The following is a 26,508-nucleotide window of genomic DNA, read 5'->3' on the forward strand; positions in this document are numbered from 1 at the left end:
TGAATTATTTTGAGGAGACAGCAAATTTACACTGTTACACTGTTATACAAGCTGCACAGTCAATACTTTACATTGTAGCAAAGTGTAATTTCTTAAGGATTGTCCCATAAAAAGACAGATTCAATTTTGTTAAAAAAATGTCGACGTTGTACTTACTTCTGTGATATACTGTACTTATTGTCTGTTTCTTTTAAATGCTTTAATGCTTGCCTTTAATATCGTTTAATTGCCTCCCAAAATGAATTCAAGAATATAAAAAAATATGATGGGAGATAATCGCGTCTTAGAATATGTAACAGAGTGGCGTAGTACACCAAACTACGCTGTCTGCCATGACAATTTATTAACATTACTAAAATATTCGGGTATGATAGGAGATAATCGCTAGAATATTTAACAGAAAGTGACCAGTCAAGCACGCGAAACAAACTGTCATGACAATAAATTAACATTACTAAACTGACTGCTTTACACACTAAAGATATGCGATAGCCGATAGCCTAGCACATAGGCGAGCTACGTCTTTTCGCATTTGTGATCAGAAAGACATATGCGCTCATGACAATAAATAAACATTACTAAATGACTGCTTTTACACAGTAAAGTTACGATGGCGGGCGAGCGATGATAGCGTATGGGTAGCTGCTGCTTCGCGTCGGCATACGTGGCTTCCGTACTGCGGAAGTGGGCGTGGTTTTGTCTAAACTGGGTTGGAAAAGGGATACACGCGGCCCGGGAGCTGAGCGGAAGTACTTCGACTTGCTTTCTGGCACACCTACCGCAAAAACAAATAGACCCCTCTCACGCTCCCAGGTATAAGGCTAAGCTAGCGCAACATTGTCAGTACGATCATCATGGTAGAGGCACCTAAGAAACAGAAGAAGACGTTGACTGATGAAGCAAGGAAGAGAGAGAGGCCGACAGTGTAACCGTACACTACCTCCAAGCCTGTAGGGGGAGCTCCATAATGGGCTTTTTGAGAAGTTACATTGTATTGCTTTAAAAGTGACGTAAATGAGACTTTGTGAGGCCATGAAAAAAAAATGTCCAACACAGTAAATAACTTTCATTCATCCTTTATTTTTTTCTTGTGTTAATCATTCATTCTCCAGCAATTTATTTTGTGATATTTACACTTTGCTTCTATTATCATGTTTTGATGCTCTCGCTTCCAAACCAGCACATCTAATTTCCATGTTTGGAGCATTTAGAGCCTTCAGGAGGGAAGATGGTGACGGGAAAAGAAATCCACATTTAAGATAGACACAGTGAATCGGCTCACATGGCCTCAGACTCTGCACGTGTTTAGATCAGTTTATCCAGGTAAACAAGTTGAGATAAACAGATATAAAACCTTTTGTATTTAGTTCAAAGTATCAGACTGATTTAGGAACACAGCAGTGTCTGAGCCAAAGAGCAAGACATAAGAGGAAGTTGTGATTCTTATCATATTCTAAGAAATTTAAATGATTATGAAGACCAACGTGTACCTCTGCACATCTGCTGTGAAACACAATTCTTCACAAAGGCTCAGTGCAGAGCAGCATCAGGACAGGAGATATGTAGAATAAAAGCATCCTTTACCTCACAGAACAGCAAGAGTACAACAGTTTGAACCTCAATTCAAACGTTTTACAGCTTAAACTCAGATAAAAGTCTACCATCAAATTCCTTTTCCAAAGAAAAGATCCACATCAGCTCGACTTCTGCACACAGAGACGAATAAAAGACGCTGTATATGATAACACTGTCTTTGTAAACAAACAGAAACAGATGAAAAAGGGCTCAATCAAAACAACATACATGTACAAAAAGAAAAAAGGCAATTCAATCTATAATAGTGTCAAGAATAATGCTATTAAAAAGCAAATGTGTAGCTACGGTTCATAAAAAACATAATAAAGACGTTACCATGGAGGGAGTACCATCGTCAGGGTAATCATCATCATCCTCCCCAGAGTACCAAATGAACCCTGAACTGGGAGTGTGTTGGTATACACAGTACACAGATTCTCCTTCAAACACACAGCTTGAGTGATATTGTGGGCTGGGCCGGGTGGCGTCAGTCAGCGGAGACGGAGAAAAGGAGGCGCAAACACCCATCGTCTTATTGATCCAACGCTCTGCCTCTGTGGCTCACATTTTGGCCTATAAAAGCGAATCTACATCTTTATCTGGAGGAGTTTTGGGTGGATGAACAGAATTCTGAGCCTTGGTCGACAGAAGCCAATCAGAGGCAGGCGTGGTGTGTTTGAGTGTCTTATCTGCTCTGTGTTCCTGTTCCTGAGTTACTGAGCACTCTCTGGACTTCTGAACACATTCTGAATACTACAGTTCCCATGAGCCTCTGCAGCCAGCGACATGATGCTGCATTTGATGTAGCTCGGATTCAAAACGCTTGAACTCTTTGTGCTCGTTGAAGTGGACTTAAATCATGGCTGCCATCGAGTTTGCTCCGTTTGCTTCTTAAAAATGCAAAAATATATTAGCTAAATGAGTTTGAAGTGGAATTTTTACTTCAACCTGCTGATTTGGAGGGCTGCAGGCGGCTCACACATGTCCATCAGAGCAACGGCAGACTCATTAAGAGGACACGTGTCAGCCTGAAATAAACCAGAATTAACCGTAAAAGTGAGTAGATCTGTCAGTTAAATTTGTCGACCGGGTCAGGACCTTCTGCTGCTGGTCCACCTCTTCTTCTTTTCTCCCCCCCCCCAACCTTCGACCTCGATCCCAAAGGCCTCACGTTCAGCATCAAGTTCATTCATCCAGAAGGAGTCACTTCTGACCCTAACTGTTAAATCACATCTGGACAGATGACATCAGCATCTACACCCACCGAATCCACGTGAGCGGTTTGAAACAACAGAAAATAAAGAACGCCGGTACCTGCGTATCTAAGTGGCTCGATACTAAGATTCCAAACAGGCCCGACGACAGGCCGCGGTTTGGTCTTTTATCGCTGTTCTACAAACACACAGTTCATGTTGAACCCTTCACATCAAAAGTAAGAGGTAAGGAAAGGAATGACGTTAAATGAGGATTATAGTAACAATGATAAACTCAGTAATATTCTGATTCGTTCCAGCAGCTTGGGGCTGAACTGCAGCGCATCAGACGGCCCACAGGGGGCGCACCATCCCCACACTTCAGCCACTGAGGAGCAGGTGGTTGAACAAAGCCAGCACGCTGTCCGTCCCTCCCTGATGGCTCAACTATCTGAAAGTACCGTACAAGTTAGTTTCACTCTACTCCTACACTACTCTACGTCCGTACACCATCTTCACTCCTCCTTCCTGCCCTCCCCCACCGCTCCAACTTCTTCCCCTCTTCGTCCTTTCTGCTCTGTCATCATCTTTTTCTGACTCTCCCAGTAAAGTTAACCTGTGTTTGCTCCAGACGTTAGTACCGATTCACTCTCACATTTAGTACCTACTGTAGCTAAAACCCACGAGCCCCTTCTCCACCCCCCCCAGCTGCTGCTTCCTACAACATCCACCCACTTCTGTTGATGTGCTGGCTTTAAAAACTGTGACGTTAGGACACACTTGCTTTGACAGTTAATATCTCAGAGGCATTCCTCTGTAAAACAAAATCAAAGTATTCCATAACGCCCCCCCCTGCACCCTTCTAAGTGCCGGCAGAGTCTTTTCTCCTCTTCCTCCACCCCTCCTTGCCTCCTCTACCCATGACTAACGCCTCCTCCTCTCCGTCCGCTGGTGGCGTTGCCTTTTCACTTCTCCATCAGTGCGTCGTCCTCTGTGATGCCCTGAACACGGAGCTCTTCCAGGACGTTGTCGAGGTGTCCGGGGTCGGGGAAGCCGTGACCCGTCAGGTTGGAGCCAAACTCGGTCTTATGATGGACCTTAAAGGGAAGCAGCAGCGCTTAGTTTCAGCAGATCTCACGTCGGGACATTAAGTCGCCATCGGTCCGAGTGGAGTTACCTCGTTCCAGATGACGGTGTCTGACTCTCCTGTAGTGCTCGAAGTACCAACTGAGAAGATCAGCCTGCGGTCCCACGCCACCAGGAGCAGTCTCAGTACCTGTGGACGGGTTGGCGGCGAGGTTTTTACCACAGAAACACATTCAAAGTTTATTGTGAGTGAAAGGATGGCGGTTGTGGTTACCTTGCGTCCTTTCTCGCTGTCTGGGAGGTAGCAGTGTCGCGGAAAGCCTCTGGCAGTGAAGGGCTTCCCTGGGTTTGGATGCTCTGGTCCCTGAAATCAGAGAGACGGTTCAGATCGGTGGGGCTCAAAGCGGAATGAAACACGGCCGGCGCCGCAGACTCGGGCGTACCTGAATGCCTGGCGGGATGTTGTAGATGATGCGGATGGTTTTGCAGTCGGGGTGCCCGGGCAGAGAGTGAGGGATGACGTGGTACTCCATCTTCCCTGCTGGCTGGTTGCCCGTCTTCACGCCGTAGATGGTTTTACACGTGGGACACTGAAGGCTGAGGACAAACATTGTGGAGTCATTGTGGAGCTGAATTCAGTCACAGCTTCTGGAACAAAGCGGGCTGAATGTGCTTGGGACCAACCTGCCGTCCTTGTTGCCATTGTTGTACATCGCCACCAGACACTGGAAATGGTACTGGTGTCCACACTGAGCCAGTCGCCCCACTGACTCCGCCCTGGAGACGGGACCCACTCCTGGGCCTTTGTATCCAGACGGCCCCCCTAACGGCTCCATACAGATGGTGCAATCCTGCAAAAAAACAAAGATCAACGTCTTCTCCATCCTCACCGTCATCGTCCTCCTCTGTGAAAGGTGCAGCTCTTACCTCCTCTGGGGGACTTTTGACTTTCTGCAGGTACTTCTTCACCACCTCCTCCGGAGTTTTACCTGCAGACACAAACAGGAGCAGGTGAAAGCTGAAGCTGCTGATCCAGCCTCGCCGGGCCTCGCCGGGCCGGCCGGAGCAGGAGCGGCATCGCTGCTTACCCTTGCGAGCCTGTTTCTTGCTGGTTTTCCTGCAGCAGTGGCCGAAGCCTGGCACTGGTTTGATGTCGCTCTTGCTGACGGGCGGAGGGTGCAGCACCAGCTTGGGAGGCCGGGTCAGACACACGGGCAGAGCGGCAGCACTCATCAGGATTCCCGTGATCCCTGAAAGACAGCAGAGTCCGGTCAGACAGGTCCTGCCTGTGGTCCGGGGAAGCTCTCGGGTCATGGTTGCGTGTTCTTACCGGCCAGAGCAGGGTGGACAGGACTGGATCCATTGAGGTTCTTCACCGGGACGGTGGGCACGCTGCAGGGGAAGACACAAAGCATTGAGTCCAGAGTATTTCCACAGCTCGTCCCAAGCCAGAGGTGACTGTCAGAACATACTCACTGAGAAAACCTGATGACGGTCATTTTCAACACAAAAATTCACACAAAGCAGCAAAGACGGCCGGGAGGTGTTTCCTCGTCCTCGTCTCACGGCTGATGAGAGAGTGACTGGCTGTCCTGAGCTGGGTGTGTGTTTATGAAAGCTAATCTGAGGAGTTTCCATCTGCTCACTGAGCTCCTCAACATGCACGTCATACAGCTGCTTGCTGGGATTAACAGCCTCGTCACGAAGCTCATCGTCATCATCTTTAACCGGTTAATCTTTCCAGTTTTCCTGCTGAAACACAGGTCAGCTGACACTGCTCCGCCTGTCAGAGGTAGCTTAGTGTCGCAGTGTGTTCTGAAAGCTTTCATTTGAGCAAAACAAAACCTCCTTCGAGCCGGACTTGAACCAGCGACCTAAGGATGTCAGCCTCCACCTCTACAGTGCTCCGCTCTACCAGCTGAGCTATCGAAGGGACATGAGATGCAGCTGATGTCATCCAGATGGAAACAGTCTGAGGGACAGAGGGCGGCGATGATCTGTTGTTTCCTGTTGTTGGTTTAGCTTTAACAGGCTTTCTGTCAGCGCACTAAGCTGCTTTCACTTACCCCCACTCAGCCACACATGACAACACACGAGTGAGTGACTCACTGGTATCTGTCGGCAGCGCTGCGTACGAGGAGCTGGGTGTGAAATGAGTTGTGATTTCACAGCTTTCAGGGTGAAACTGCGGTGTTGGTAGCAGAGCCGTAAACTGTGACAGCTGCTGTGATATAACGGTGAAAACGGGCTCAGGTGAGCAGAGAAATGCTGCCCGAGGCGGTTCAGCTCAAGTCAGACTGTGACTGGTCGTATCACACCGTTGGGGTTTGTCTGCAGATACAGTTTAAGGTCACAGGTTTTACGCCGCGCCAGCTGTCCACGCTCACACCGACAGGAACAGACAGCCGCCGGCATAATCTGTGGGGGATAAATACCTCCTAACATCAGCCTGAGGATGCTCAGACTCTGCTCAGTATCCGGGCAGAAAACAACGTACAAACATGCGATGAACCGGACGTTTGTCGAGCTGACGAAGCCTCCGGCCTTGCCTGCATCCAGCAGAATTTGGGACAGAAACCAGAGATGGTGGCCACACTTTAGATAAGAAACGGGTTTCTGGCTCGTAGCTTCCAGCAGGTTTAAAGGCAGCTCACCTGGCCTGATTTTAAGATGTGTGAAATGGATGCTGCCTGATCTTAGTGATTCAACCAGATCTGATTGTTTCTTCAAAGTTTTGTGAAGCTCCACTGTCCCACAAGAGAGAACCCCCCCCAACATGATTGGTTTGTGGAGCTCAGTGTCACAAATGTCACACGAACATCATGTCAGCTCAGTTCTTCAGGTCTGAGCGGACGGGTCAGCCGCTGAATCACGTTGATCAGGTCGGCGCTGGAAACACCCTCCCTGCTGACGACGACCGGGAAACACCTGCTTTAGATCCGCGCTGGATCGAGGTGACGAATGACGACATCAGCGATCTCACACACTCACACACAGACTCACACTAATCGCTCGCAGCTCGTCGGTGGATCTGTTTGTGTCTATCAGGCTGCTGTGTTAGCATGGAGCGTTGAGTCACGTCTGATCCAGGATAAGCCTCCTTTTAACACACTTTCCAGGTGACCCACTGATGCGCTTATGACACACACACACACACACACACACACACACACACACACACACACACACACACACACACACACACACACACACACACACACAGTTTTACACTTTGTAACAGTGACTTCTGATTTCTGAGGGAAACATCTATGTGGCCCACATCACTAACTGTGCCTGTGTGGTGGGTGACTCAGGACAGCCAGCAGGTAACATTATGTGTCTGAAGCTGATGTTTCTGATGACTTTCTTACGTCTGTACGGTTGTCATGACAACCGTCAGAGAGTGATGGAGTTTTACAACTCATAGGAGATGATACAGAGATTTCTGCAGCCTCAGTGGATCTATGAGGTAGCAGTTAAACGCCACAGAAGAAGCAGGAGAAGCTGTGCTGACGTTACTTTTATAGGAAAATAAAACACGACTCATGTGAAGAAGAACCTTTTCACCAGCTACAAGCCTTCGGACTCGGATGGTTCTGAAGGGGACGGCGGCTACGCTGGAGAGGATTTCAGGAAAAGGTTGAAGGAATTGAAACTGATGCCCATGATGCGAGTCGTGCGCTTTTAGAAACCGTCCGTGGTGTATTACTGGTGGAAAAAGCTGCTCATCTATATTTAACTTTGTTCCAGTTTTGATGCACTTGACGTATTGAAGGAGAATCAGAACGATGCAGCAACAACCTATAAAGAAAGAAATACGCCGTCCCCCCGCCTGAGGGAGCTGAATTAGACTCCGGCCTCTTGACCCCCTTTGACCCCCCCCCTCCGTCCCGCCCCCAGCTTTGTCTCACACACCACCTCCACCCCTCCACCCGCCCGCTCCTCCTATTCCCTGGAGCCCAGATGGACATCAGCTGGGCCCATTTAGACTGCAGACAATAACACTCTCCCACACATTCTCACACATTGCCTCACACACACATTTCTTCACACACTTTGGGATAAATAAACGATGTTGGCAGCTTTTACGTTACATCCTGCAGCTCGTCCAACTGCGCGACTGAAATCAGTTAAACACGACTCAGACCAGCAGTCGGCCTCAGACACCAGATGATGCCGGCGCCCGTTCGGTCTGGCCGTCCGGTCGCAGAACCAGGACTTTATCTGGTATGAGTTCACAGAGAACAATAAACGACGCAGATTAGCCTCTGAGCGTTTATGGCCTCATTAATTAGGGGTTTCTGATTTGGCAACATGACGATGATCTAATGTTTGGCCCTTTGCTGATTTCTGGACGTAATCTGTGCCTTTCAGCCCAAACTGGCCTCACTCTTGTCATTTGTCTGCATGTTTTCTGTGCGCTGCAGGTAAGGTTTCTCCCTGTCAGCCCCCCCCCACGCGTGTCACATGACTCAAACAGCGACCTGTTGGCGAACTAACAGGTGTCGCCACGTTCTCGCTGCTCATTCCAGCTCCTCCGCTCTGCTCCGTCTCAAATTAAGTCAGACTTAGAGGATTTGCCTTCTTCCACCCCCACCCTCTGCTTCATTTGCTTTTCCTCAGTAATCTGTCTGTTGCCCCCCCCCCCCCTTCCCTGCCCTCCACACAGCAGATCGCGCCCCCCCCCCCCCCCCCCACTCATTCATTCGCTTTGTCTCGCTCCCATAAGCCCCCACCGCACAGAGAGAGTACACATTCTTCACTGCTCGTCCTGTTAGGATGGCCAATATTTACTTCTACTGTGTGTGAGAGGGAAGAACAATGTGTGTGTTTGTTAAATGCCTTCACAGCCGTGTGTGTGTGTGTGTGTGTGTCGCCTCCCTCTGCTGCTGGCCTGATTTCTTGCACCAGAGTGTGATCAATCTTTGACAGTCTGCTGACTCGTCTCTTTGTCTTTCACCCCCCTCAGCTCTCGTCTCGGGCACTAAATATAAGACCCTGCACCCCTCCGCTCAGGATGTTGTCTCGGGTGGAGAGCAACGATGCTGCCTGCAGCAGAAGCGTTGTCTGATCGTCCCCCACCCAAAACATATTCATATGAATCTGCTGCCCACCCAGCGTGAGCAATCCTTCGTCCCTAAGAGACGCTGCGAGCACTGGAAGGAAAGTCTTTATTAACTAGGAGAGCTTTACGTAAATAAAGCTCCAAACTGTTGGAAAACGCAGCAGAGCAACAGAAGAAAACACGAAAACACCAGGACAAAGAGGAGAGGAAAGGTAGGAGAAGCAAATAAAATGGCTGAGAGGAGGGAGGGGAAGGCAGGGAGCAGTGAAAACTAGCAGAGGCTCAGCATTGTGCTGCTAATGTGGCCCAGGCTGGCGTAATCCAACAAAGGTTACTGTGGAGACCAACAATGGGGCTCCGAGGGGCCCCGACTGCTGAGACGCGACGGGAGGAGCCAGGGAGGTGGAGGAGGCGGGGGGGAGGGGAACAGGAGAGGGAGGAAAATCTACATCTCAAAACCATCTGACTGAGCCTTCAGTTGGAAACTTTCTATCTGCAGGAATCCTGAACGCATCACTTCCAGCGCAGAGGACGGCGTGAGAACTGACGCACACGAGTTTCATGAAGTGGCATCAGTCGCAGGTGTGTAACGGCGTGGAGGCCGGTAAATGTTTTTCCGATGAGGCAGCGGGGCTGTGACAGGAAGCCTTTTCACAGGTGTGTTAGGTTCCACTGAGCGTTCCCTGAAGTCTGGAAATGAAACGCTCTCCTCGCTGCCACGCCAGGGCTGACAGTGTGGTCGGTTTGAGGTGCTTTTTGTTTCTCCTTTGTGAGGGAACCGCTCTGAAACAACCAAAACTTTCACAGCGCGCCTCCCGTTCGTCTCCCTCACCTGGTTTGGAATAAATCAGCTGAGTGTGAGTAGTGTGGGCGTGAGGCGGCGGCTTCAAACACACGGCTGTAATAAACACAACCGTAATAACTTTCAACCTGTAATAAACCGTCACGTCTCGGCCTGAAACGATCCTCCAGTGACTCAAATAATAAACTCCTCGATGGCAACTCTTGGCTCCGATGCCTGGTTTAATCCACACAGATAAGTCCTACGTGTGGCCGCTGCGTTCCAGCTGTTACTGTCACCGACGGGCTGAGCGCCAGCAGCTGTTACCCTGCAGGCGCTCTGATGCAGCAGACATTACGTTGCTGCTTCAGCCTCAAGAAAACCTGCGGCGACACTGAATGACCCATAAAGCCCTGCCGAACTTCACCTGAGCTAAACGCTGGTGGAAACCTTCCTCAGTATGTTCACTGTCTCACTTTAGTGTGCAAGCACGTATCAGCCAAGTGTGCACCGCTCATAAGATGGTCAAAGAAAAAATCCAACTCAAGTTACCAAAACAGATCCTGGGTGGAGCTGTTCTTCATCCAGAAACGCTCAGCACAGATAAAAATATATAAATCCACTCCATCAACGTCAGGATTCATCCTCATGTGACGTGTCTGTAGGAACATTCATGCCGATAAAGGTTTTGGTCCATCCATATGATCTCCTTTTAGCTTAGCTTAGCTTAGCTTAGCTTTAGCTTCAGCTGCTTATGGGGACGGGGAAGCTCCCTGAGGGATAACGCACCCGAACCCATTCATGATGAGTGGAGGTCACAGAATCCCTTGTTGCACCTGCTCAGTTGGACCTTTTTGGAAGTTTTTCAAACTGACCCCGTAAGAGGCGTTCTGGGAACTACAATCAGATCCAGTTCCGGCAATGTGAACACACACGAGTGGAGAGTGGGAACAGCTGGATCTGTCCCATCTGAGGTTTACAGATGTTAACTTTCTGCTTCCTCAGCATCGAACTGAAACATCTGCAGTAAGTATGGAGGACCGACGCTGAATGTGTCAGAAATCATTTCAAACTTGTTGCTTTTTATTTACTTTCTCACTCAGCTTTTAATCTTATTTGTTATTTTATTTGGAATATATTTCATTTCTCTGTTAATTTCATCTTTTCATTTCACCCAACGTTCAACTTTCCTTTTTACATGCCTGTATGTGTTTCTGCTTCATCTCAGTGACATGAATCATCATATAAACGTGTTTTTCAGGCTATCTACATATTGTAGTTCTTACTTTGGATGCCTGGGGCTTCCACAGTGAACCTGAGCAGCAACAAACAGAACAGAAACCCCAGCAGGAGGGAGTGAGAACCTGAAGTCTCACACTTCTGAGATGAATCACTCACAGCTTGACATCACTCGTTACAGCCGTGCCACAGGGAGGGCTGCTCTGTGTGGACGTGCTCGGCGTGCATCATCAAAAGAGCGTTTCTGCACGTTTGAGTTTGTAAACGTGCAGAAACAAACGTTGGAGACCTAATAGATGTCTGACTGCAGCATTTAACATAGTAACGACAAAGTGAGACTCAAACAAACATTCAGCTTCATGTTTTTAACTTTCAGTCTGAGCTAATGTTCATAAAGATGGCTTTCACTGAGCCGCGGGCGGCGTGCTGTGTGTGGCGCACTCACCCTGACGCTATGAGCGCTCTGGACTGAGCCATCGCGATCCTCTGTAACGCCGGTCGGCTCAGCCCGGCTAAGCTCGATCGCTGTGGTAACGGCGCGTGGCACACCGATGCTGCGGATGACACCGAGCGCTGCGGCTTCATCACCATCGGCGACGGAGATGGCACAGGAGAAGGAGGCGTGGTCACGTTGCTGGCGGGCGTGACTAATGTGGCGGTTGGCACCGGGTCACCGGCTGAAGACGAGGAGGAGTGTTTGGGTGGAATGGACGGAGGGTTCATGTTGGGGTTGGAGGAGGGAGGCTGAGGCGGCGGGAGGGACGGGGGCGGCGGTCTGTTGGAAGCGGCTGAGATTCCCATGGCGGAGGTGCCAGCGGTGAGAGCGGCCAGCGACTGGGCGAAGAGCTGGGCGTTAGTTCTCGGGGAGGCGGTGTTTTTGGTGATGGCGAGGCCATGCGGCAGCGTCTGGTAGTAGTTGGAGTTGGAGTTGGAGTTCTGCTGCTGCCCTCGTCCCAGAGTGGCCGATTTCGATGGACTCAGAGGTTTGGAGCTGATGGGCGCCGAGTTCTTGGGACGCTGCATAGTTAATGAGCGTCTGCCCAGAGTCTGTATGGCGACTCCGCCCCCTGCTCCTCCCGTGTTGGCCTTCACACTGAGGACCAGCATGCACTGCTGGCAGGAACAGGGCTGGCTCAGGCCAGCGGCTTGCAAGCCTCCGTTTGAGGTGACGGAGCTTCCGACTCCCATGCTGGCGCCCGACACCCCGACGCCCAGCAGGGCTCCGGTCAGTCCTCCGCCGCCTCCTTTGGACACAGGCAGAGGGCCGGACACTAACGGGTAGGCCAGGTCGGCGCGCCTCTGAATCCGGCGGCACCTCTGGCTCTGTCTGTTCACCTGCGGGACGGCAGAACAGAACATGTTGACGGCGTTTGGAGCTGAAGCTTTAAAGCTTTAAAGCTGAAGAAGAGGAGAGGTCAAACAAACCTGTGTCATGTTCTGGAAGTCAATGAGGTAGCAGAACCCGAGCGGTGTCAGGTCCAGGCAGGTCTGCTGGCGGCTGTGGCCGCTCTCAATGGCGATGGCCACCTCCATGTCGTACGGCGTCCACGTGCCCGCGTCGTTCTCCCACTCCCACTGCCAGCCCTGACCCGGGGCCGAGCCAGGATCATAGAAGCTCCTCCGCACCGGGCGGATGGTTCCTGACAGAGAGAAAAGGCGTTAACCTCCACTGGTAAGAGCTCCTCCATCAGATAAAGACAGGAAAAATGCTTTCTGTGTGATTTGTCTTTAATTTCACCAAAGTTTCAGAAATGCTACAGAACATTTTCACAATAAAAGCCTGTGCTCAGGGATCAGAGGCTCAGGAGCTGGATGTGCTGTCACACCAGACTCAACACACTTCACACATTGAACTCAAAGTGGACTTTAAAGGCCTGAAATGATGCTGCGGTTCTGGAGAATATCCATCAGCTCCAGCTGAAAGGGCTGAGAACTCAGTCTTTCTGCCAGCCTGCAGAAACACTGCGAGTCTTACTTGACGTGTTGCTTTGCTCTGGTCGCGAACCACTTTTCATGTTATGGTTCTGCAACCTCGGTCTGGAATTTCTAGGGACGCACAGCAGTTTCCCCTCGCGAGAATTTCGGTGGGCGGTGACGAGAACTTCGCCGGCGGAAGTGTTTATTTTTCAAAAAAAAAAAAAAGTGTATGCAAGATATGGATCTGGAGTTGCTCGACATCGAAGAAGAACAGCTTATTTTATTGGAGTTGGCGAAAATGCAAAGGAGGAAGCCACACAGACAACCGGAAAGGCACACCGAGGACCAATCACAGCCGCTTTTGTCTGCGCACTTCCGTTGGTGGTCTGCGTGCGTCTGTCGCGTAGTCAGGATTTTATTGAGGTGCACGAGAATGCGCGCAGAGCCTCTGCGTGGGGGAGTGGTCAAGATTTTGACACTCGCAGAGGCTATGCGTCCGAGCGTCAGAGGCTTTGCGTCTGAAGCATAAATCATCCTTTAAGCAGGTAATGTGTTTCATAGATGCGTTGTGCTTTTTCAGCGTTTCAATTCGAAATGTATTAGAACCAGTCACAAATGCACTATTGCCACACTTTACAGTAAATGCAGTGCATTATATTATCGGCTTTACTGCATCTTAGCCAGGGAAACTGGTCAAGCCACTCTCTTAGAAATGTATACACTTTACCCCTTTTAATTTCAGTTGGTTCTGGCTCGGAATCGATCGTATGTGGCTCATTATCTGATGCTAGCTCCGGATGCTAGCTCATTATCTGATGCTAGCTCCGGATGCTAGCTCATTATCTGATGCTAGCTCTGGACCTGGGCTTGACATAACGTGGGAGGTTGATGGCTTCCTGTCAGAGCATTGGTTGTGGTTATTTTCGGAAGTATCAGGCCTTAACTTAACGAAAAAGTTTCAATCGTTCTTTTCATCTTATCACCCGCGGCTACATCCACTGTTTATCTGACGGGCCGAGGTTCATCATCTCTGTCTGACTAGCAAGCGCGTGTTCACACGTACACGGGCCAACCAGAGGGGGGCCCCGCCCTTCACTATCTCTGATTGGTTTAGACCACGATATGGGTCTAATGTGTGTCTGTTGTTGAACCACAGGGAGACTATCAGAGTCGCGTAGACTTTTTTTTTTCCTCGAACGGATGGTTGCACCGGTGCAACTTGAGATTTTTTTTAGGCGCACCATTGAGAAAATAGGTCGCATGCTGGTCGCACTCTGGAGCCCTGCGCTGACAGAAATACTTCTGAATAACCTGAGAAAAGTGGAGTAAATGTATGAAAGCTCAGATAAAACTCAAGACATTCAACTGAAATGCAGATGTGGAAGTTAGACATTTGTTTTGAACTTGGTAACTGTGGAGATAAACAGCAGAAAACCTGCAGCCACTGTGATAAACATGCCCGCTCCAGGACAAACCACGTGGGATCCCTTTCACATCCTCTCCATTATGCTAATAATAAAAGAATAATGTGCGGCCTTATTGATCCCCTCAGGGGTTTTCTCTTTGTGAATGTATGAATACAAAAGGGGCCATTACAGGACAGAGAGTTCCACAGCAGCATCTGTGCTTTGGGTTTATCTGAGTTCTGTCAGACTGCTGCTAACCGAGTCAGAGTCCCACCACAGCACACAGAACCGACACCTGAATGTTCCAATGTGTCAGTCATGTGAAACAGAAACTACAGATTACTACAGGTTCTAAAATAAGGTGAAACCGGCCTCAGATAAACAGCACATGACACATCACACTGTGTCGTTATTCATTTATAACACAGAAGCAGTGAGTGAAAAACTCCAAAGGACATTGTTCCAGAAGTCTTGTGGTTTGTTCAGATGCAGCTTTGCAAACCTAAGATGTGCTGCCATGTTCTTTTTAGAGAGAAGAGGCTTTCTCCTGCAACCCTTCCAAACAAGCCATACTTGTTCAGTCTTTTTCTAACTGTGCTGTCATGAACTTTAACATTTAACATGCTAACTGAGGCCTGTAGAGTCTGAGATGTAGCTCTTGGGTTTTTGACCTTGGGGTGACCTTGCTGGGACGTCCACTCCTGGGAAGATTGACAGCTGTCCTGAATGTTTTCCACTTGTGAATAATCTTTCTCTCTGTAGAATGATGGACTCCAGATAGTTTGGAAATGGCCTTATAACCCTTCCCAGATTGATGGGCAGCAACAACTGCTTCTCTGAGATCATTGCTGATGTCTTACCTCCTTGGCATCGTGTTAACACACACCTGAATGCTGCAGAACTTCTGCTTTTATAGAGCTGCTCACACTGACTGATGATCAGTTAATCAGAGCATTGATCAGCAGCTCCTGGCTGCTACTGACCCTCTTAGTTCCTGTGGAAGCAGGAAGGGTTCACTTAGTTTTTCACTCACTGCTTCTGCCTTTTGTCTCAGTTTTTGTTACCACAGAGACAGTAGCCATATAATAATAATAATATGAATAATGTTCATCTCCATCAGAACAGAACTCTGTGTAGGAGGAAGTCATGACAAAAAAAGATAAGAGAAGAGGCGCTGACTGACACAAACTTGAATATGAGCAACATTTTGAACATGTGGAGTCTGAACCGAGGCTCGCTGTTGATGCTTCTACAACCGTGTTTATCTGAATGTTCGGTCGTGCCCAAAGGTCTAAGAATGTATTAACCGATCAAAGCCACTGTTACAGGTTTTAATCCTGCCGCCGTCTCGCAGCACCACAACCCTTCTGCATTTCTCGTGAGCCAGATTTGGATCAGCACATGACCGGCTGTTATTTTCACTTGTCAGTCGCAGCTGGGCGGAGAGTACACGGGATCTGGTGAAAAAACAGCCGCGTGTTCGGAGGTCCAGAGGCGAAAATTCAGTTGGAAAACACACGTCAGAATAAGTGTGAATCGTACGTCTATGAAAGAGGTGGAGAGCACAAAAAGACCAGAAGCAGGTGGAGAAAGAAACCGGCCATCTGGACTTTATTGTTCTCTTTATCACTGACCCCTCCCTGCATGCACGCACACACACACACACACACACACACACACACAGAGCTGCACACTGACCAGCAGGCAAACACATGTTGGGGTCGGGTCAGACATCATGCACGGAGGCGTTCTCTCGCCTGTCCTGAAATCCTCAGCATCAGTGACTCAGTGAGAAAATTCAGCGTCTGGGATGAGCCAGCACTTCCGCTTTCTGTGATTCCCTGACAAAAAACCAGCTTCCAGAACAGTTTTCACACTGAAAACAAAGACGTTTGAAGCTACATGGCGTGACTTTGTGTTCCCATTACTAGGGATGGTCCCGATCAGGTTTTTTTTTGCCTCTGAGTCATTTGATTTTGAGTATCTGCCGATACCGAGTCCTGATCCGATACTTCTACAGTACATTAAAAAAAAAGAAGAACAGCGAAGAAACAGATCCAGGATGTCCCTGATTTTTTATTTTATTCACTTATTTCACTTATTTTTATTATCATTTGACACTTATAAACAGAGCACTTCTGTGAGCTAGCTTGAATAAAAAAAGTAATCAAATAATAAACAAATTCTTCACATTGTAGTTTAGTGCAACAATGTCCAATATAAAAATGAGCAGCAGCTCAACTTGAAATACCTGCAGGCCGGTAAACAAATAAGCAAATAAAAGTTTCACAGTGTTATAAAGTAAGGCCAGTAATGTGCTTTAACTGGACTCCTAATACTCTCCTCTGGCTTCACAGAAGGAAATGTACATTTTTCTTGATGAAAACCAACATCTCTACCTTGTCAGGTTTGAGCCTGTTCCTGTTCTCTTCAAGGATGTTAGCGATGTCCTCGCCACCTCTTGAAATCCCAAGTTTGCATATCTCACAGTTTGCAATCGCAACGTTTTTGTCGTCCACTTTAAAATACCTCCACACCGCAGACATTCGGCCCCCAGCTTCAAGCTGCTGCCGTGTTCTGCTTCGCTTTACGGCAGCAAAGTGACGTCATGCCGCATGCGTTGTTTCTGTGTGGAGTTGAGACCATAGACATACAAATTCTGGGAGTTATGATTATTGTAGTTGGGGATATACACCGTCCTCAGTCGAAATGCAATGTGGAGGCATTGGAGACCCATCCAAGATGGCGGCCGCGCTGATACGTCAGCTCCAATAGGCAGCGTCAGTCTATGAGGCGTCTACGTATATTATACATATATAGATAGGCTACATATCCGATTCCGATTGGGATGAAACGTCCGATACCGATTGAGTCAGAAACCACGTGATCGGATCGGGACATCCCTACCCATAACACATCTCTTGTCCCGCAGCTCATCATCTTCAAACAGGTGGAAAAGGAGGAAGGTTAAAGACTGAAGGATGGTCGACGACATGACTAAAACGGAGGCTAAAAAGGGTCTAAAATCCAACTGCAACCTGAAAAGATCATAAGAAGCGATACTGCGATAAAGACTGAAGCAGAAGACAGAAACTTAAAGGCAGAGGAAGAGGAACGTGGGATCAGTGAGGAGCACCAAGACGACACACATGGGACAAGTTAGGAAGTCCTCTGAGAGGTCGAGCTGAAGCTCCCCTTCCTTCTCCTTCCATCTCTCCAAACATGAACAGAAAACCTGAAAACCAGCTGTTGTTATGAAAAAGGGATCTACTTTCCATGAGCTGAATAATAAGTTCAGCAGCTGAACTGTGTGAATCAGGGTGAAACATCACGATATTCATCTCAACGACAGAGTAACTGATGCATTAAAGCAGAAGAACGAGCAGTTTGTATCCAAAGAGTAGATAAATATCGGCTCCTGAACACACCTTCTGTGTTTGTCGCAGCAGTTTCGGTGAGTTGCATTTGGCTAATTGTGCCACTAGATGTCACTGTAGCCCACAGAAGAGCTCATTAGCACGTCCACAGGAGATATTAAGAGTTACATGACATCATACATGCCCGATGACATCATCAGTGTTGATAAACAGCCTCGTCATCACGGCCGTCGTGGTCAGACTGAATCTGAGCGCCTGAAGCTCTGCTTCGGTCTGTTTCCTTCGAGGTTTTTAATGTGCGGCCTGAAGTTTTCTGAAGTTCGAAGTCCTCACGAAGGTTGACGGGACACGTATCCTCCATCCATCCGTTATCCTCTGCTTTTCTGAGGTCAGAGTCAGAGGAAACAGATCCGGGAGGGAAACCCAAACCCTGTCCCCGGTGACGCTTCCCAGCTCCTCCTCAGGGATGCCGAGGCGTTCCCACACCAGAAGGGGATAAACAATCCAAATCCAAATCCATTTGATGCTACATTTTACTGATCCACTGCGATGCATCCACAGAATAAACCTGCAGAAGATCCACTGACATCAGAACGTGACTTTTAGTTAATCCATACAGCAGCGATTCATGAGAAACTTCAGTTAAAGACAAAGTGAACTCAGGAAAATAAGGAGAACACGTGTGAACGAAGACACGTTTGTTTGTGGTTACTTCAGTCTAACCACCCGCCGGCCACACACCACCACAGCGTTACTTCCATCTTAGGAAGGTTAAATGCTTGTTCCGGCTCTTTCCCCCCGTGGGTCCCTCTGAATCCCATCACATGAGCCTCAGTCATGTGTTCGAGCTTCACAGTTTGACTAACAGGCAGAAAAGCTGCGAGCTGCGGCTTTCATAAGAAATGGTGACATCGGATTTGGGTTTGGCGTGTTCGCAGTCGAGCGATGACTCAGAAAGTATGGACGGATCTGTGGCGGTTCATACATGTGTGTGTTGTTGAACAGGCGGTGAGTGATGCTTCCCCAGAGGCCTCACAGTCCCAGCAACCCGACACGCAGAGTTTCACAACAACTACCCAGAGAGGAAACGCTCGGCTCTGACCCCTCCAACTTTCGCTGCTTCACTTCCAACAGAAAGCATCCAACACTAAATCAACTCAAACTTTATTCTCGAGTCTCCCTTCTCACTCTCATTCACATCTTCCTCCTGATCAAAGCTCATTTAATCCACCTTTAACCTTCTGCTGCCTCTCCTCCCTTCTTTCTCTCCCTCCCTCCGACGCAAACTCCCTTCCACTCTCTCTTTCTCTTTCCGCCTTTGTCTCCACTTTGTTTCACCTTGAAAGAGTCCCGTCCCTCGAGTATTGGGTTCAGAGTCAATTTTCAGCTTCAGAGAGTGTGAGAGAGAAAAGCAGAAGAAGAGGGCGATGGCCGAGTGAAGAGAAAGGTCAGAAGATCCGGAGGAATCACCACTTAAAACACAGTTTTAGAAAAAAGAAGATGACTGATTCATAGCCAGCGTTCTTGACTTTAGAAAAGCCGTGAACACGAGCATCCTGTTGACTGCTTTCCTGATAAACTCGTTCCTCTCTATGTGACACGGTGAAGATGTAAAAGCAGCTCAAAACCTCCAACACAACCCAATTCTGTCACCTTAAAACACTGAAATGAGCTAATGATGCTGTCACAGCACTTCAGTGTGTGATGAGATGGAGAACAACACATATACGGTGAACTCTCTGGGGAATGACTTGTGAAACTACTCCTGGCTACAAAACCCAACGTCTTGCTGGCGTTTCCTTTGGTGATTTTCTTTGAGTTCCCGTTTGTTATCGTGTACCTCAACGCAGCATCAGAACGACCACAACACCCACCGCTACAAACTTATTACGTCACCGTACGACGAACAGTTCTCAGCTTCAGCTTCTAAAAAGAACCACGACCGGTTCAACGTGTGAACATTCAGGCGACCGGATCAGCGGCTGAAGCCAAAACAAAATACTTATCAGCATCTATTTCTGTTTCCTATAAGAAACTCATCCCAATGGTTTCTACTTCAGTCACGACCCGTTTAATCAGCCAACGGGAGCCGGTTTAACGGTTTAACATCAGTTTTGGTGATTTTTCCTGCTGAACCAGATAAGTTCTGTTCGTGGTCGCAGCTTTGACAGCAGCAACTGAAACGCATCTCCGTCCACACGCAGAAAGACCTGGTTTGTTGTGCATGTAAACAGAGTCGGTTTAAATGTTTGGTGCCACTCCCTCCTCCCTTGTTCCCATAATCCATCCCCACCCTTCCGTCTCTGGGGAGCCCCCCGTCCCCCTCCATCCACCCCGTACCCACCCTCTGCCGTGACCCCGACGCCCCGGGTGCTTTGTGGGGGTCTGGGAATGTGTCTCCTTCAGCAGGACCAGCTGGAGCGAGATCAGCAGGGAGAAAAGATGCCCTCAATGTCTGAAAAGCTGCCCCTCAAACAGACTGATGATAAGTTAAGCTTTAAGAGCTCCATAAAATCTGAACCTTCCCACTTTCAACCCGGCCAAAATGCCCATACTCAGCCTTGTTTTCACATATATATATATATATATATATATATATATATATATATATATATATATATATATATATATATATATATATATTATATTAACACACCCTTCTCTGGCTTCTTGCAGCCCAAAAGCCTTGAAAATACTTTAATCTTTGCTGACAGTCACATTTTTCTGTTGAAGAGTTAGCTTGTTTTACACTAAAGAGGAAAAGTCTCATTTTAATGTGAAGTCATGAAATTTATCCACGAGTCATCCTCCCACAAAGCTTCAGTTCCAGAGATGACTGTTCCAGCTGTGCAGACGTTATAAAAGCCTTGATCATGACACGTTTAATCAGAGTAAACTCACAAGATCACATAGCAAACAGCATTAAAAACTTTGCAGTGTCTGCTTTGTTTGTGAAACTCTTTTATTTTGGGAGAAGTTGACAAAAACAGTTCAAGCTCCCAACAGCCAAACAGAAGACCAACAGCTATGGAGTTAATCTCTGAGCGGGAAGCACAACAACTCACAGGCAAACGGAAAGAAACTGAACGATTCTCCTGTTTGCCTGGCGGCTGGCAGCTCACTGTTAGAGTGGGCGGAGCCAAAAATCCCGAGGCAGCCTAATAATCGTGGCCGGAGCGGTAATTACCCGACAGGGTCGCTCTCATTGACACACGCGTCCAGTTATTTTTCAGCTTTTTTCTCTCGTGGCTTATTGGCACCAGAATCGTTTTCAGTAACCCACCACTGTTTATCTGTGGTAATTAATACAAGCGTGACAAATGTGACACCAGCACGCAACGTCCTGACTCATAAAAGCATGAGTGGTCGTTTCTTTAAATTTCAGAGGAGCTTTGATGTCATCAAACTGTCACAACGGTGACCAGGACAAAGGAGGGGAAGCAGTTGTGGTTGTGTTGGTCTGTCCGGGGCTGGATTCATGTGGAAGTATCCTGTATGATAGGGCTGTAAATGTCAGCATCCCATCTGGATTCTGTTGGCAAGGAGTTTTAAACAGGGTTGTTTCACAGCTCCCCAAGAGTGAAGAGCGAAAATCCGAGAGCAGAAGTTTCCAGAGAAGAAGCCAAAGAGGAGGAGAAGGGTTCAAAGTGAGAGCATGCAACGGTGAGGCAGTTTTAAGGTGAAGCAGGAAAATATCTGAGTGTGAAAACAAGAAATCCTGCTCTGAGGCAGCAGCAGGGATGCGTGCAGAAGTACACCCGGAGAACACCGAAGCAGTGTGAATCTCGGGGTTTCACCAACTCAGAGCTGTGAAAATGATGACTGGAAATAACAACCAGAAGCTCCAACTTCTCAGCAAGCTTCTCCTCGTCTCTGACTTTCCTGAACTCGTAACAACTCTGAGATGTGTGTGTGTCAACAGGCCAAAACAAGGGAACTGGCCTCTGTTTGGGGGAATCCACACACTCCTCCTGCATCACTGCGCAGCACAAACACATCTTCTCTGTCTCTGTTTCCATGTCGAAGCAAACACCGAAAGGCCCTCGAGACTTCAGCCGATTGACGAAACAACTCCGAAAAGAGAGATGGGGGAGGGGGTGAGAGGCCGAGAGGGAGGACAACCAAAGTGAACTTTCTGCTCATTAAGCCTTGAAATATTCCATTCTCTGCACAGAATCAAGGTCTCTGTGCTTCTTTTGTCTGTGTGAGGAGGGTGCAGCTGCCGTGTGTGTAAGTGGTGAAGAATGCAGCGAACTCTGATGGTCATTTACAGCTGCTGCAGACCGTCATGCTGCTGGATCTCTACCCGACACGCACAGTTTATCTGTCATAAACACACACTCCTATCGGTTTCAACACAAGGCTGCAGCTCTGCGGTCACATTAACAGAAAGGAATCCAGCTGAGAGAATTTATCCAGCTTTGAGTCTGGTCTCAACAGTGAGGTATGTAAAACTGTTGCTCGTCTTTTTTTTTTTTGTTTTGGTGAGAGCGGAGGGGGCATTTTTTCAAGTGAAATTAGCCGAACTAACCGGGAGGTGAGCGACAGACAGTCGAAGTGAAACCACAGGATTGTGTTGAGGTTTCAGGGGGCAGGTACCCTGCCTCCAGCCTCCGCCGGGCCCTCAGAGCAGGTCACCTGCTGGATAAAAGGCCCACGAAACCCGGCTCCTAGAAAAGGTCTCCGGTGGTGGTCGGGGGAAAGGATACGAGGCCGCGGCAGAGACGGACCGCCGCGAGCCTTGGAGACCACGCACTAAAACCTCGACGTCCACCTCCATGATGGCAGACTGGGTTCAGGAGGCTTGGCTGCTTCATGTCCGACCTCAAGGCCGACAACTATCCATTTTAGAGCTTCGGTTTGCTTCGATGCAAACACGCTCTGCTCAGCGGTCGCCCTGTTTCACACGGACGGTTATGACTGTCGCATAACGTGCACACGTTTGTGGCAACCTGATTTGATGGAGGAAACCGGAGAAAAACAACGAGGAGCATTCCAAACAAAAGCAAAGAGAAAATACTGTCATTGTTAAACCGAATCGGCGAACCCCAACGTTTCACGTCAGCATTTTAATGGAAATCAGCCGGCTTGTTAGCTGAGAAGGAAGCCAGCAGCGAGCAGAAGGAAGCTGAGGCCTGGGCTGGGCCACGTGGGTTTACTGTGACCTCTTTTAAAAAGCCTTTACTGAAATGCACCGCTCGGTTTTGTTCTGTGCAGCTTCAATCTGTTGCATTTTCTCTTTTAAATAGTTATTATTGCCGGAAGTATTTCTTATCCGATTAATCGACAGAAAAGCCTAAATCATGACAAAAGAAAAGGTGAACATTGCAGGTGTGATCCCCTGTGGTTGACCTATCAATACCAAACACCAAGCAAATACTATTACAAAGATTACTATGTTCAGGTAAAAGTTCCAACTCCAACGTTTTAGGCAATCAGTTGTTTTACAGCACCTGCGCCAAAAAAAAACATCACTTTTTCAGTCAAGTTGAAGCCACTCTGCAGAGGTTTTTCAGCTAACTTCAGTACTAGTGGAGATGGTTAACCTAGATAAGGTGAACCATATCAACCACATTGTTTTTCTTTCCCACTACAGCCTCTGTGTGCTCTGAGGAGAAAGCAGCCACATTGATCCAGGCGTAGGCTGCACGCTCCGGCCAATCAGGAGTCCAAAGAAAGGCAAACCAGATCTGAGGAGATTCAGTTCAACTCTGAGCAGGAACCAGCACAAAGTGCTTCAACTATACGGACCAGAACTGGTTAAACCCAAACTAATCTGACCACAACTGGTTAAACCAACTGCCACTTTGTCTCTTCAGTCCATCAGATGGTATCAGAAAAGTCAAACTGGGCCACTGATCCATTCTTTTTAACTGAAAAACGCAGACGAGCAGCAGTGTGCTGACATGTTTGAGCTGGTAAAACCAGCAACGATGATGATAAGAAGGCATCATAGTTTACAATGACCCTTTAAACTAGTATCTTACATCCAGACCTAAAAATGCAAAGTGGAACGCCACAAAAACGCACATATGGTGTATTTTAATTTCCCCAAACTGCATATTTCCTCCATGCTGACCCATATAGATACTGTGCCAACATCTGGCTGACTGCTGTTGGACAGCAGCAGCGCTGCAGAGCAGAAAGGCCGAATTCCCTCCATGATTTATGACTTTGGTCTGGTGCACAGTGAAGAAAGGCAGTGGTCTGTTTTTGGGGTAAACTTTGACCATGATCAGTAAGAAGTTACATCCAAACGTCTTTGGGCTGACAACAACACATCCGTCAGACATTATGATCTGCAATGCTCAAAGCCAAATAAAACAGCCTGCCAGCTCCTCCTGTCTTACCTGTGTCCTGTCTGAACTGGTGCATGGATTGGAGATCAATGATGTACGGGGAGAGCCGATTGTCGACCTGGCCGAGGACCACGCTGCCTCCGCGGGGGTCGCTGCTCCGGATGGCCGCCTCTATCTGGTGGGAGACGGCGGGGCTGTAGGGCCGCCACCGGCCGTGTTCGTTCAGCCATTCCCACACCACCACAGCGGAGGCCAGGAGCATGTTGTTACTGTTGGCCCTGGAGGGTAAATCAACGATGAAACACAAGGAAACACTTGTGAGCAGAGTGCGGGGATTTGTTTGCTAAAATGCAGCCTGGCTGGAGGCAGAGGCTAACCGCACGGCACACAAACAGCTCTTTTTATGTCGGTTATCGGCTTTAATCTGGCCTCCTCTGGCTCTATGAGCGTCTTTCTACCCCGCGATGAATCAATAAAGGCCGAATGTGTCCCAAAGCAAACAACACGCCATGTTGGGGTCTTACATGGAGCCGCGGCGGAGCTAACGCCGGGAGAAGGCGACACATTCTTCCACGAAGGTCCGGGCTCCTCGCATGGCCACCGGGGAAGTAAATCACGGTCCTCGCTCAAGCTTCTTCGTTATAACACCGTAACACGGCTCCGGAGTGAGCAGACAACAAAGCGGCCTGGTTATGGAGGCCGTCGTATCCTTCTCCAGGCGGGTTAACGGGTCGTTTTACGGCCTTTTGCGGAGGAAATCTCCTCAATAATGTGACGACTCTGTGGTCCCGCGCTGCGGCGCGTCAACTGGATCCCGAACAGAACCGGCCTCGGCGGGACGGAGACGGTAACAGCTCGTGTTTTCTACCCCCTCTGAGTTTGGGGCGTAACGAACCGAAATGTTGAGAAAGTGGCGGCTTCCAACAGCGCAACCTCACGACTCCCCAACCCGGAGAGTGAGACCAGAACAGGTTCAACCGGTCTGGGTCCCGGAGTCTGACGGAAGGCTGCAGCCACAGCGGTGCCTTTATGCGTTAAAATGAAGTCTTTGGAGGCAGGACGCACTCTGCGCGCATGCAACATGGTCATTCATGAACAATTATTCATCATCTGAGGGATATTGAGACTTGAATCAAACACTCACCTGTTGATATGATCTTCCTCGTCCCCCCTCCTAATCCAAGACTTCTGGAACAAATTTATACATGGATTAAATCCAACATTTGGGCTCCAGCATGGCTCAATCTGTCTCACCCTCTTCCCCCCAAAAAAGCTAAATCCTCTTTTATTGCTTCTATAAAAATATATACTCCAAAGAGAGAGGAAACAGATTCCTTTAAAGGGTTATGAGAAGGAAAAACATGTCTATCCTTTGGCGTCCATCTTCACTTCGTCGAGGAAAACTCGATATGAGAGTAGAAGGGACGACGACTTCAGCCCCCCAGTCCAGCCCCAGCCCCTGTCACTCTCCACGCCCTCAAAGTCCACCCGTGGACATGAGGGAGTGATCACCCACTGCAAGAAGAGCATTTCACGCGACCACCGTGCAAAACTTCTACTAATTGTGCCCTCATTTCACTTTATTTGAGATGCTTCTTCTTTGACTATATCATAATGTGGTCCTGCTGTCTTACTACACTTTAAACAAGAGAAATAGCACGAAACATACCAACAATTAAAATCAATTTAAACAAAAGTTTCCTGTTGGATTCTATCAGTGAAAGTTGTTTACTACGGTCTTTGATGAAGTGGTGAAATGCTGCCACCTGTTGGATGAATGGAGCTATTACATCTGCCTCTGTCCAGATGTGGCCTCCCATTCAGCTGATGAGGACAAAGGAACAAAAAAGACACATTTCATTGTTTTTCCACATCTAGACCATTAAAGACCAGAAGCAGGTCAACTAATATATCTAGTCTTCAAATGTGGATACTACTGTCTACAAGGGTTTGGCTGCCCCTAATTTCTTTCTATGGAATAGAATGGAATAGAATGGAAAAAATACTTTATTCATCCCCCAATGGGGGAAATTCAAATTAGTTAAGTAGCTCAAAAAAATATTAGTATTTACAATGATTGTATATTAACAACAACAATAATAATACCAATTCTAAAAAAAAATACTACTACTAACAAAGATACAGCAAAGAAAATAGGAAATACATGCAGTGATTTATTTAAACATATTTCAACATGAATATAAACCCAGAATCTGAGGCAGAAACAGAGTTTGTTCAGTTCTGAGCAGCTTTAAAGTGAATATCTGGTCTGAGCTCCTTTATTCTCCAACACAGCCTGAACCCTCTCAGACGAGCTTTCTGTCCTTTCTTTAAGGAGTCTTCAGGAATAGTTCTCCAGGCTTCTTGAAGGACATCCCAAAGCTCTTCTTTGGATGTGGGCTGCCTTTTGTTCCGTTCTCTGTCAGGATGATCCCACACTGCTTTAATAATGTTGAGCTCTGGGCTCTGGGGAGGATTCATCCCTCCATCAGACCTGTTGCCACTGATTTTCAGTCCACTTCTTGTGTCATTTGGCACAGCTCAGCCTTTTCTCCCTGTTTCCCTTCCTT

At 48.1% G+C, this 26,508-nt stretch overlaps 1 protein-coding gene across 2 annotated transcripts; it reads right to left on the minus strand.

Moving 5' to 3' along the window:
* Positions 1-1,060: 1,060 nt before the first annotated feature.
* Positions 1,061-25,165, minus strand: LOC142378606 (E3 ubiquitin-protein ligase DTX4-like). Of its 2 annotated transcripts, none has more exons than XM_075463313.1 (12): positions 25,083-25,165; positions 23,990-24,216; positions 12,365-12,579; positions 11,385-12,274; positions 5,185-5,246; positions 4,943-5,104; positions 4,782-4,843; positions 4,539-4,705; positions 4,298-4,451; positions 4,129-4,218; positions 3,946-4,044; positions 1,061-3,865 (listed from the first exon to the last, which is right to left on the minus strand). In XM_075463313.1, exons 2-12 carry the CDS (start codon positions 24,198-24,200, stop codon positions 3,734-3,736), a joined length of 2,244 nt encoding a protein of 747 aa, XP_075319428.1. In that variant the 5' UTR covers positions 24,201-24,216; positions 25,083-25,165; the 3' UTR covers positions 1,061-3,733. The 2 variants fall into 2 exon arrangements, with proteins under 2 accessions (XP_075319428.1, XP_075319427.1); XM_075463312.1 differs by lacking the exon at positions 25,083-25,165 and adding an exon at positions 24,463-24,970.
* Between the last annotated feature and the right edge of the window lie 1,343 nt (positions 25,166-26,508).

Source organism: Odontesthes bonariensis, chromosome 4 (assembly GCF_027942865.1).
Source record: "Odontesthes bonariensis isolate fOdoBon6 chromosome 4, fOdoBon6.hap1, whole genome shotgun sequence".
Classification (NCBI taxonomy): Eukaryota; Metazoa; Chordata; class Actinopteri; order Atheriniformes; family Atherinopsidae; genus Odontesthes; species Odontesthes bonariensis.

Bases quoted from the DNA above. Each gene is read 5' to 3' on its own strand.
- LOC142378606 (XM_075463312.1), bottom strand. The intron at 4,452-4,538 runs GTTGGTCCCAAG...GTTTGTCCTCAG, and splicing joins AATGGCAACAAGGACGGCAG to CCTTCAGTGTCCCACGTGTA. The intron at 3,866-3,945 runs GTAACTCCACTC...CTTCCCTTTAAG, and splicing joins ACACCGTCATCTGGAACGAG to GTCCATCATAAGACCGAGTT.